A 13,689-nucleotide genomic window follows, 5' to 3' on the forward strand; every position below is an offset into this window, starting at 1 on the left:
AATGACAACAAAATATGCAATTTCTGTCTCAGTCTATAGCCTTCCTGCTCCAATCACTTAAAAAGACTGATAAAGGGATCTCTGTGTTGCAGTGTATCTAAGACCTGGAGAACAGCTGGCAAAATGTATTCTGTTCATCTCAGCTTCTGACTGAGATTGCCAGCTAGCATGGAATACAGTGAGTTCTGCTTAATCTGCCTGGTAAAGGCATACCTGATAAAGGTCTGTTCCTAGTCTTCATAATATAAAGAAACTCTGGAATGAAAGCAAAACTTGAACATGCACTGCATCTCTGTCTATCACTGAACAATTTGTGAATAAAACAGAAGCTTATTATAGAGCAGCTAGAACATGAGATAATCCAAATGACAACAAAACCACAAAGAGTTAAATGGTCAGCCTGAGATTTTTCAATCCTGATAACTATGCAGTGGAACAAGTAAGCCAGAACTAGCTGGCCATCATTGCTGATGTGAAATGGAAGAGGCTGATCTCCAGTTAGCAACCATGGAAGTCCCTGATGGAGTGAGAAAGGCAAGAGTAAGGGCTGAAGAATATTTGCATTAGTGTGAATTTGCATGAGTACAGCATTCGTCTGATATCTGTCCTGTTGGAGATTTAAGTAATTTTCATTCCAAAAGTAACTATATTTCCCTATTGTTTGGGGGAATGACAAACACGTGTTTTTCTCCGGCTCACAGAGTCTGCTACAATATACATCTACAAAAGAGACCTCTGAACTGCAGACACTGTCTGAACTGCAGGAGTCTAAATGGAATCAGAAGTGTCAACCTTGTGTCCTGAACACTTGACATCAAATCACTGGAGGCAACCACTGTTCCCCTATGCTGAGCGTTCAGTCTTGAAGTTCCCTGCTTGTAAACAGGAGATGACATGGCAGAGAATACTTTCCTATTGAGACAAAATTTTCTGGTTTTATTTCCTTTTTTGGGTGGAACCAAGTCCTGCAGGGATTCTGTACTGACTTTTCTATCACTTGCAATTTTGAGGGGAGCTGGGAAGAAAAGCTTCGATACCTGGGACAAGAGCTTTACATACACCGACACACACACACACGTGTATATGTGTTATGTATATAGTTTGTATATAGTTTGTGGCTGTATGCTATTAAGAATTCTATTTTGACACTGTGAATTTTCACCTTGCATTGACACTTTCATCCCTGGACCTAAGCGGGGAGAAGAGAATCTCTGCCATTTGAAAGGACAGGACAGACTCTATATTTCTTCCCTAATATGTTCCAGCTCATAAAAGACAAAAGATACATTATTTTTTATTGTGTTATCTGTTGAAAGAGATACTCCAAATGAGCTGAAGTGAGTAGAAATCCATGCATCACAGATCAGTCATATTGTGTTTGTTTTGTGTTAGGGTGCAGCAGGGGCTGGGAACAGTGGGGGCTCCCCCAGGGTGGGCAGAGCTGGGTCTCACCAGCCAGCACCTTCAGCAGTGGTGTGTGCCCTGGGAGCAGGGAATTTGGGATGTCAGCTCACAGCCCAAGGTTGGGTCAATGGGGTCTATGGCTTCTTGCATTCAGATGTAATAGAGGATTTTGTAAAATACGAATATTTAATTTGTTTAGAGGCATTGATACCAAACTTTTTCTTTTGTTATCCTGCATGCTTGGGGGGTGTTGCAACAAATGGCTACTCACCTGGGCATGAGTGTTCTTCCTTGAAGAGGCTGTTATGTTGGAGTAAGAGCTGACAGATGAGGTGGTATTCAAATCATCTGTGCTGAGGTTGTCAAGAGTGTCACTGAGGCCACTGCTAACTGAGCTGCTGTCATCCCAGCTGCAGAGAAAGGAACACATCTGCTTTACATACTGTGTCTCAATAGGCAGAAAGCATCTCAAAATCAATAGATGCCATTACTTATTTTTCAAGTGATTTACCAGAAACTTTTCAGTAGTATTTCCTAAGGTACAATGAATATTATTCTTCAGACATTTAAATTAATTATTAACTCCCAGTGAAGTGGTTGCTTGTTCAATTCATGAAAGATGCAGGAGTCCTTAAAAAATTAAGATCAGGTCTAAGTGTAAGTCATTAAAACAGTTTGTTTCATGTTTCACTGCAATCACATTCACTCCACCAGCAGGGAAATCCATTAAGCTTATCTGATACCGCTAGCCAAAACATTATTAATATCTTGGAGAACACCTGATGAATTTCCAGGCTATTTAAAAGGAGTATCTTTTCTGCAGCCTAATCCACTGTCAGCAAGAAGCCAGTATTTTCAAAAATTTTATTTTCTTCTCTTCAGTCTGTGTCTAGCTGGTGCAATGTCATCAAAATAGGAATCCCTGAGCATACAGTCACTGGAGCTGACAGAGAACATGTTATACATCTCTGAAGAAACACAGTCTGTCAACTGTCCTGCTTTGGGAGATAGAGGCAAAGGATGCAAATGAGGAGAGAAAGGCTGCTCTTAGAGACATGTCATTACCAAATCTCACAAAAGCCTTGCTTTTGCACGGAAGGGAGGTTGATCTGTGTTTCTCAGACTTTTGTCCAGAACTGCTTCTCTCTGGCATTACATTTTGACTTTTAGCTTATTGCCACATACAGCATTATGCTCCCAGTTTTGCTACATCTCCACCTGTTAATCTTGTTTTAGATTATTCGGAGGCCAAAAGTTTGAAAAAAAATTCACCTTATCACTTTCAATGTGATTCATCTCCTATAGTTTTAGGTATATAAAAGTAAGGTATCTCATTTAAATTATCTAGATGTCCTCTCTAACCAGTATTAAAAGCAGCCTCCTCCAGGAGGTAATTCCTCCTGGCTTAAAGTGTCTCAGGCTTATAGGATAAACTGTCCACTGAAGGTCCCTCTTTTTGTCTTTTCCTCTCCTGGAGAAGAGAGGGTTGAGAAAGCATCTTCTAGATATATAACTTCTGGAAAGACAAAGCTAGGTGCTTAAATGTGCTGATAAAGTGCAAAATACTTTTTTATCCTTGTTTTGCTGTAGCCTCATGAGCCACTTTTTAGAAATAGAAATGAAATTCAATCCCACAGTCAAATTAAAGCTCAGTACCATTGCTAGTCATTCAGAGTGAACAAGGAAAATACCAGTGAATCCTTATTTTACATTTGGAGTTTTGGGAGACAGCAGCAGTGACAGGGAACTGCATGGAATAAATGTGTGCTGATGCACCAGAAAGTTCAGTGCACCAGTCCTGTATCATAGCAACTGCAGCAAGCATTACCTTCCTTTTGCAAAAGGTAGAAAATCACATTTGTAAACCAGCTCAGTGACAAGATAAACATATTTCAGAGGGCAAGAATTTATTACAGTGCTGCACTTTCCACTGCTGAGTACAATGACTACAAATAAATATGTCTTCTGCTACATTTCCAGGTAATAAACACGAAAGTGATTTAATAATGAAATTATAATACCATACATTATAGGCTGTCAACATTCATCTAAGAACCATCTCTGAAGCACTAGTCATTTAGACTTTCTGGTTTTTTTCACTGTCTAATGTGATACATAATTTCACTGATGCTCAAAAGCCATTATTAACATGCTGTGTAACACATGGGAATATACCTTTAGAACAGTATTAAGGCTGAGAACCTTAAGGATGGATAAAACTGTAAATAATATTAAATGTGATTAGGTTGTAGAAAAGACAGTTTAACCTCATTAAAAGCTGGTTTTTGAAAAAGAAAATAAAGATCATAAACCAAATCCAAAATGATACATATTAGATACTTCCAGAAGAAACATGAGCTTTTAATGCGTAACATTCATGTCAAATAATATTTGACCAGTTTTCTGAGTCTACCTAAGACCCTGAGGACCAAATTTCATCCTGCTTTCCCCATGTCTGTTATTCTATTCTATTTTAATTTTTCATACTTCATTATGTGTTCCTTCTTCTCTGTAAGAAAATTCACATTTTATAAATTCTGAAATAGTTCAGCTGATTCACAAGATATAACTATGTTCTCTACAGCCGAAGTTTTCAGGCAAAAATTACTATGGCCATGCTTCCTTTCTATTATGGCTTCTCTATGGTGTTTCACACTTATCACACCTCACTCACCAGTGGATTATTAGTGGGTTTGGGGAACACTTGTGGCCACCCTGTAAGTTGTATAGAAGATTATTCTGACACCTCCACTACTAACCTTTCAGAGTCATCACTGTATTTGTCTGGATTTTTTTTTTCTCTTATGATAGGTGCTCAAGATATTTTATAAATTTGGGGGTTTCATACACCAAAATTTCTCACAATATTCAGTATGCCTGTAAAAACCAGGACTATCGAAACCCACGTTCTTTCTGGCATATTCTAAGGACTGTTAAGAGAAATTAATTCCAACTTGTCACAATGTTTCATACCAGCCTTTTGAAAAGACATGGTAAAACCTGAAAACTCCAACAGAACAGACCATATCAGCCACCCTTTTGGCAAGGAAGATTGCTGGTTTTACTTATTTTAATGTATTATCCAAAGTTGTTTTAACTTGCTCATGCAGCCAGATTTTTATATTTCAGTATTTTTTGTTTCTACTTTTACAGACCTCTTTCCCAAAATCTAGATAGTAGAGTTGCTATCAGACACGTAAATATGTTTTTGATAATGAAAATGCCTTGCTTATAATTTACAAAAAAATTATTGATGATTCATAATAATGTATCCTTCAAACTAGTAAACTCATGACAGAAATATCTGATAAAATTATTCTGCATCACTTTGAGATTGAAAACCAATTAGTCGTAGTCTGCAGCAAACTATAGTTTTAGTTCTTGTTCCTCCTACACTTCATTAAAACAATATTCACTTATATTTTAATATATTGGCTATGATTCATCTTTCATTTTTATTTTTCATTTACTTTTCTCTTTTTCACACATTCTATAGAGTCTATGATAGGTCATGTTAGTACTGCTGCACATTAATGCCTGACACCACTTTGCTGTTAAAAACCACATTTTAGCCTACTTATAATGTTGACAAAATTTCCTTCTTTTATTTTTTCTTGGTGTCAGACTCAGGCTGATTTCTTTAAGAGGAAACGTCAGCAAATGGTGTTCAGCTGCCTGGGAGACTGAGGCTAAGAGGAAAGTGCCTTGTTTTGACACGTTCTGGCAACTTTTACTTTGAGAAACCCCTGGATCCCAAGAGGATCTGGAGAAGAACCTTTATATTCAGCAAGCCATAATCTTCTCATTAAGGATATGAATTTTGCTATTTCTAAGAGAAATCTTCTTAAATCTGGATAATTCATTGTTGTCTTCAAAATCACTGCTTACATGTACCTGACAGATTTTTATTTTCAGCCGCTCAGCTCATTCTGCTTTGTCTGGGTTCAAATCACCAAATAGAAAACAAGCAAACAGTCCAGTAGTCACTGCTCTCATTGTGAATCCATGTAACAGCACAGTTTTTGATAACACAATCACATTTTATTTTTTCTCTAGAAGTGCTTAATTAATTTAGTGCTTGTAGGAGGTCTGTTTTAGGGATGAATCTGAATTTTGCATTATGGAAAGACACCTTCTGTCTCCTTTCAAAGAATTTGAAAGTTCTGTAACAAAAGGGAGTATATGAAGCATGACTGAATCCCCTGGTGTACCAGACTCCCTGCAATCTGCAAGGTGACTGCTTTAACCAACTTTTTAAAATAAATTGGACGCCAATAAAGAGATTTGAATTTACTTTAGTGTTTTGCATTTGACTTTCAAAGATTTAATGCATGGAAATCTGTGCTTTGAACCTACATTTTGCTGCAGGGATACCTTAAAATTTAAGTTACTATCAACTCAAATTGCATGTCAAAACCCAGCACCTCTTTTTTGGCCTTACTATTGCTGTATCTCAGCTTTACATATGTAAAACAGAGACAGTACATGCACAAATGGTTAAAATTATGGCCACTGTGCTACAGCTTCCATCCAAAAACCTCATACCCTCTGACTTTGCCCAGACTCTTTGCAGTAACCTCACCAATATTCTTTCTGCTGAGATCTGTATTTTCCTTTGATGTACTAGTTATGCCAATGAGATTATTTGTACTAGCTAAAACTCATCCCCTAATTCTAGCCTGCATCTTTCAAATCTGAACAATTCTTGCCTCTTTTGAAGCAAGAAAAAACACTTCTGCTGGAGAAGACTTCCACTCCATCACTAATTGGTGAAGGTGGCTGTGAATATTGTACACATCTCAGGGCTTCACAAATTGCTTCAAATGCTTCAAGCAAAGTTTCAACTCCTTGACCTTATCAAATACTCCATAAAGTTGAGAAATCCATGACTTGCTACCTACACAGTTTGTTAGTCTCCAGTATTACTCTTTGTCTCACTTTCATTAGCATGTGCTAGTACTGAAAAGATCTCCTCATAATAATCCTCTCATTGACCTCCCTACCACATAGCGATCTGGAAATAGCAAGGTGTCTGAAGTTTAAACACATGGTGCTAACATCAGTATGTAGAGCTGAACAAAGATTACAAACACATTCCAACAAGTATTCTCTCAAATGGAAAGATAAATTGCACTCAACTGTGCTCATGAAAATTTTTTGTCTGCTTTCCACAAGTATTGGGGGGGGAGGGGGGTGGAATTAACACACTGAAGTATATGAAACAAATGAAGAAATATTTTATACAAAATAAGACATTATTTCACACAGCAGGCAGGCAAGCAGTAGAGCTTTAGGCCAAAGATGCAATTAGACTGTAGCCTATGTAATGAGGACCTGCAGAAAATATGCAACATATTTTTCTAGACTTTTGCATGATGTCTGGAAGTAAGAATGCACTGGATGAGGAGAGCGATGAATCCTGATGGTATGTGACAAGGGGAAGTGGTATTAACAATCTCTTTGGTCCATTGATACCTAAAATATTCTCCTTTCAAAGTCCCTGTTTCAGAAAATCAAAGCAGTCTAGTTGCCAACAAGATATGACAGAGCACTTAGACATGGTCATTGTTTCATCCACCCTTCCTGTTTCTACTTCCAGCATTCTCCTACAAGCCCTTAAACTTGCCAGCTTATTGAAGTTCACCATACTGATAAGATGGGTTGGTGCCTGAAATTTGTTCCAGCATTGGCATACTTAATTAATTTTTGAGAGCTCCTCCAGCCGAAGTCCCTAAGTATGCAAATAAAAAAGCTTTTCACAAGAAGATCATCAGACACAGCAAGACTCCAATCAATGTGCTACCAAGCACACCAGAAAATTATGGTTCCTTCAATGTATCCAGCCCATGGCACAGTTTGACAAGTTTCTGGCATTGTTTTCTTTTGTTCATTACCCATTTTTGCAAGCAGAAGCGGGAGCTACAGCTTTCAAAAATACAGCTCTAGAAAACAAAACCAAAACCTTTCATCTTAAAGTATTCATTTAATCAGAAAAACTGCTCTCTCTGGGGACTTTTTCAGTTTGTAACTGAATGAAAATAGCACTGCTTTTGTCGCATGCTTTGTACTGCACATGAAGAGCTTCAGACCACAGCAATAGGCACACGTACTTGATCAGGAATGAGAAATCCTTAGTCACATTCTTGCTAATGCCAATGGAACTCACATATCCCTGGGGACTTTTGTATGGATTTGTGATTCAAGGAACCTGAACACGTTTAGCAAAACAACCTTTACTTGCTTTTTATAGCAACTTTGACCTTTCAAATTGTGAAGCCCTTTTAAACACTTCTAAATCCTTCATTGCCATGGCAGGTACATGCAGGGTAGCACCCAAGTGTCTTTCTCCTGCTGGGGGGAATGGTCTTAGAGGACAAATAAGACAACTGAGATCATGACACAAGAGTAGCATTCAGAGCTAAACAGAAACTTGACTTCTGAATGTTTGAGGAGCTACAAATCCATACTGAGAGCAGGTCAATGGTGAGCAGTAAGGTGTTAACCCTTTCTCTGCCTGCATCCAGCTCGTTGTTTTATGTCAATGAATGCCTAGATGCTGCGGGTCTCCCTGTCCCTTTCTTAGAGCCTCTGGATGTCACTACACAATTTTTCATAGAAACTGTAGAGGTACGAGAAACACCAGGAATTTCTTTGATTAGTATAGCATACTTCCATGTTTGCCAAAGAAGATGCTAGTACAGTAGTCTACTGCAGTGGATAGGACTGGGACATCCAGTTACAATGGATAGTTATTTAAATTACAGTGTTCTGAAAATACAAAATACCTAGATTTAGGTGCCTGTGAGGTGGACAGCTACCTGAGGTGTAAGACAATTTGAGCCACTGATGTGCAAGGCATCTACACTAAATGTGAGTTAGGAAATAAAAGGTTGGCATTCAATCCCCTAAGTAGTCAACTGACAAAGGCAGGTACATTCAAAGGGTAAGCAGGAAAGACTGGAGAGATAACAACAAAGAAAAGGACTTAAACTATATGCCAACAGCAGAAAGTTTGAACTTAGTACACCTTTACTTTATTCACACAAGTTAAGCAAGTGGAAAATAGTGTTTAAGCTACTTCTATACACATAAAATCCGTAAAACGGAACAAAATGCAAAAATCAGCCTCCACAACACACTCCATGGGGGTGGTCATTGCTTCTCTACAGTGCACCAGTGAAGTGAATATTAACATGCATTCTGGGCTGCTGCCATGAACTCTCTTTTCTGACACCCATATTTCAGGTCATGTTCCAGGAGAGTAAGGCAGGATTCAGCTGAATATAAAGATTTTATAGCTACTTCCATAATTGACTTTTGAGAACAGAAATGATCTCTTAGCTCATTAAGAGGAAAAGATAAGAAAATAATTGGACAGTTTTACTTAAAGCAACTCCTCACTAACATGCCAATATATCAGCTGGCAAAATTTCTCCTTCAAAGTTCAATTCAACATGAATTAATCCCTTTTAAATCTTCTACTGTGATCTCAGCTGCTCATTATTCATGGAACAGCTATGCTGACCCTTCACAGACAGATTCAAGAGGGCACAGAGTTTGTAAAATCAATACTTTTCTTCATTCCACAGACTGTGCGAGCCAAAGCCCAGGCCCTGAATCAAACTAGAAACTTGCAGGAACCATAAATTTCCCTATAGCTATGCTATGCTTGTAGCTAAATGAAAACATTGCCAGTTGGACTCATACTTCACCACTTTTTCCTCAGCAAGTGCAATCCATTACCTGTCATACTGCAATAAGGTGACTACTGAAGCCTTAATCCTGAATTACTTTGAGGTCACAGGGAGAAAATCACGCCATGTACATTTCAAAATGGATGCACTCAGCATATTCGAAGGAAAATTGTTTAGGGTTTCAAAGAATAGGAATGCATTTATGCACCTGCTTTCATGCAGTATCACTTCGCAAGGATTCTTTATTCCATGTTAGAAATTTATTGTATAAGAAGATCCAATTAGAAAATTATATCCTACTACAGAAAATACAGCTAGCCCAAGAGCACAATTAGAGAAAAACGCATTTTTGCAAGGTCAGTTAATTTCCATATTCTTCCAAGCATTTAATAAGTGCCTTAAGAAATAATTTGGTTTTAGAGCCAGCAGGGGAAAAAAGAAGAATTGATGGAAGATTTACATTCCTTGAGATAATTATACATACCTTGCAAAACCTGCATACCCACACCACAGGATCTGAATAAGTCATTGCCAGAATTCCTTCTGGTTTCCACTTATTTCTGAATACAACACTTAATCTGACATGATAGGGACAGCAGAAAGTCATTACTTAGCTCTAAATTCATAACAGAATGTATCAACAATCAGAAGAAGAAATTTTGCAAAATTAAATTTAGGCAAGCGTTACTTGAATAAAACAATAAATATCCAACCAGGAAGATACTTTATTTCTGGAATGTACAGGGTTGGGGGTTTTTTTACATGAGGCAGATAAACAGCATCCATTTTTAATTATATTTTGAACAATCTTTGGAAAATACTAATATATGGGCTGAAGCAAGATGTAAGGAAGTAATTCCATCAAGAGCTGTTGACAATACCATAACAAGCCAAGGGAGAAAATCTTTTGATGGAATTATTTTCCTGCTGCTGTTTGTTAAGTTTTCTACACACTGGATGCAAGAGATGTTTCAATTTTTCAAATGCAGATTCAGACAAGTTAATTAACATCAGTTGAATGGACATAAATAAACAAAATACAAAGTGCCTATGCTGTTCTTCAGAAGATAAAAAACAATTTAAAGCCCTACTAGTTCTTGTTACCTCATCACTTTACAAAGTAAAGATTTCATTCTTCACTTTGTATATGGCCATTTCCCACCCCCAAAATTGAAAAGATAAATGAGATGCCTCAAACATAAAGAAGTATCTCATGGTATCTGCATTTATAATCAAAGAAAAATCATACTGAAACCAGCCCCTTAAACAACCTGAGATAAGCAGAATTTTCCATTCACCTTTGCAAACTGCCAGTCGACTGCTTCAGATGGGAGGGAGGTGTTGAAATATCAAACCTCTTTACTCAACCTTGTCTCTACAGTATATTAAGAAACTAAACAGATCCTCCTGATAATTGTTCAGAGGAGAACTATTCCCAGTAATTATTTGCCCAATGTCAAAGTCCTGATTTACTGGTAACCTCCTCTGCTGTGCACACTCTCTCATGTTTAAGCATCTTTGTTGCTAGAACTACCTGTCTTATTTTTGCTTATGAGCAGAAGGAGGGATTTATTTTTCCTGTCTGCACCTGATTAAACTCAATCTGAAAAAAAACAGTGTACATAAGTATGTTAGCAGAATGATAAGTAAATCTCTGTTCATTCTGGTCATGATACTCATCCTACAAATCTCCATGATCTAGCAAGTCTTAAATCCAGCAGTTTTATACAGCTTTGCTGCGGCAGTACAGCAAGGTTTGGAGTGGTTTTGACTTGTGAGGAATATTTGTTACCCCACACTGTCATTTGCTTAGAATGGAAAGATGTGGCAGACAGAGATTCTTAATTTGCAATTTCACTGGGTCTTTTTAATAACAACATAGGAGTTGGACACCTCCTATCCCTGACACCTCGTTGAAGCACTTCCTGATAACCTCCTTACCAAAACATGGCATGACATGGTCCCAGAGTTGGAAGCCTTGCACTGCCATCCAAGGAGTGGGAGGCGCATTCTGGCTGTGGGACGCATCCCTGAATGCATGAGCACTGTTGGAAAAACAGTCCCTCTGAAAGTGTAAAATGAGTTTAATTTGGGAGGCAATAGACTTCCTCATGCACAGCCTGGTGCAAAGTATTTTTCCCCTTCAGGTCTCAAGAGGAGGTGCTGGTTTGTTGAATTTAGCAATAAATTGTGTCTATGGGAAAAGGTGCTAGTTCAAGCCTAAAGATCTTCTTAATAAAAACCTTCCCTCTTGAATCTCTTTGAGAGCTTGATCCACCCAAATATTTTCAGATAACAAGGCAAGCCTATTTCCTGAAGCCTGACACGATTACTTTCTTGCAGTCAGCACTGCGACAACAACTTGTCTGGCAAAGGACGGGTTAAGCAGAACACAAGGGTCCTTCTTTTCTTGGGTTGGTTTGCCAGGAATGTCTTTCACACCTCCTGCTTCTTTCCCAAATTTTGCTGAGTAATGACCCAGCTTTAGCAGAAAGTAGGAAGGGACTTTATCCTGCGTCTGCAAGACCTGATTTTTAGCATCAGTAAGGAATAAAGGCTTCAATGGTCATTCTGCCTGTGCATCTGGCCTTCAGGGTCTTGCTCATCATTGCTGCCTGGGCAAAACTACTGGCTGATTTTAATAAAACTTTGCAGAAAACATAAAGCTCAAAAAATTACATTTCTTAACTCTCAAGCAAATACACAGCCATATGAAGACAGAGGCAAGGCAGAAGTATTTCTGAGAGGAAATGTGCAATATGAATTAAATATATCAGACATTCATTATTCTATACGTAAAATAAGACTGCTTATAAATTAGCAAAACCAAAAGCATAATGCAGTTCAAGTGTATCTTTATTGTCTTTTTAATAAATAGGTTCACAGAATATTTTTATTCAGGTTTGAGATTTGGAGATTTTCTGATTTTTAATACCCTGTAGCCTTTTCACCCATGAAGGCCAGGGTGCTGAGTTTAGAAAACACAAATTTCAGAACCTAACTTACACAGTTTTAGCCATCCAAGCATTTATTTGATATTTTATATTTCTTTCAATATCTCAAATGTTGAAGATTTTCTTGCCCTGCATTAAAGGGCTCTCTTGGAATTTCCATTATTGACACTAATTAGTTTAAGATGATTCTGTTTGAAGGGTTTAATGTTATCTTTAATCCTGACTTGTGCCAGGCTTTTGCAGCAAATCTAAATGCTATTCACTTGCACCTCATGTTACATAACTGCTTTTCACATGGCCTTTAGAAGCAATCATTGGCAGGTCTCTCTGCTCAGAGACCACTGCTGTCATTGACTCTATCACCAGAAGTTTTCAAATATTTCTTATTCCTTATGCCAGTGGTACACAATCCTTGTTGGTCTCATAATCTCTTAAAAAGTCCCCGTGCCACGTGTTTATCATCTTGCCAACGAGGGTAGGAGCTCGCTTACAGAACTGTTACTTGAGGTTTCAACCTAATCCTTATCCAATTCTTAAGAGTCTGGAGGAGGCAGGGATTTAGGAGTAAGTTATAGGCCAGATAAACTGCTCAGGTTTCTGGACTATGAAAGGGCAAGCTATCATGGAGCTGTGTGGATATAAAGCTAGGTGGAAATTATCAAATAAAATATAGTTGACAATACACTATTTTTTTTTTAATAGAATATGAAACATCTTGCAAAATTTAAAAAACAGAAAGATTTTCTCAAAAAATTCAATACCTTAAGAAATAATTTTTAAATTTCAGTCAATCTATACTTAGTCATATTAAATATATTAAATAACTTTCTTGCACTGAGAAAACAGGTGTAAAAGGACAGCGCAAATGTTCTTTTTGTATCTTAGCCTTCAGATGGTTCAATTTACTTTGTCTGAAATTTCAAATCATTGTGGAAATGATTTAACATTGAATAAAACTCCTTTTTACTAAATTGAAGGATCTTCAATGAAATATTATAACTTATACCAGTCATATGAAAAAATGCATATATAATAAAATAATAAAAGGTAACATGAAATGGAAACCAAAATTTTAAAAGATCGTTTCCTTTTTCCTAAATGAAACATATTTGAATTTCTCTCGTAACAAACTAAAAAAAACCCACTCAAAATTGAATGCAAAACCAGAGTCAAAATGTGAGAAATTCCTTTAAAAATAAATTACATAGTTTGATCAAATCTCTAAAGATACACAACCAAAAACAATAGCCAATTTTTATCCATACTAAACATTTTGGTACTCTTCCTAGTACAATGACAGATATTTCTTGGAGGCATTGGTACCTTCTGTTTTGTAAACAATTTTCTAGAAAAAATGAAGAACCCAAACCCTTTAGAAAGTTGCAGTCTTTCTTTCTTCTGATATCAGAATAATTCCCTTGGCTATTTTAAGCTCAAATTTCCGAGAAACAGTACATTAAAAGAACCCCTATCGGCTAAAAAGGTGGCAGCACTAATGTATCTCACTGTGAGTTCTACCTTTCCAAGGGATGAAAGTACTGAAATTACTATTATTGCCAGATTGACTGAAAGAGAAAAATGGTGCTCGTGGATTCAAGACACTTTTGACACAGCTTGTCAGTGTGGTGTGAATGGCA

General features: G+C 37.4%; 1 protein-coding gene across 9 annotated transcripts in view; it reads right to left on the minus strand.

The window, feature by feature from the left end:
• NAV3 (neuron navigator 3) overlaps positions 1-13,689 on the minus strand; it is a 524,494-nt gene that overhangs the window by 64,798 nt on the left and 446,007 nt on the right. For all 9 annotated transcript variants that reach the window (XM_042017696.1, XM_042017695.1, XM_042017693.1 and 6 more), the window contains one exon: positions 1,676-1,814. In XM_042017696.1, the coding sequence (XP_041873630.1) occupies positions 1,676-1,814 (139 nt within the window). The remainder of the gene's footprint in view (positions 1-1,675; positions 1,815-13,689) is intronic.

The sequence above is a fragment of the Corvus kubaryi genome, unplaced genomic scaffold (assembly GCF_017639235.1).
Source record: "Corvus kubaryi isolate FWS band 111438036 unplaced genomic scaffold, C.kubaryi_AGA036_p1.0 137, whole genome shotgun sequence".
Taxonomy (NCBI): Eukaryota; Metazoa; Chordata; class Aves; order Passeriformes; family Corvidae; genus Corvus; species Corvus kubaryi.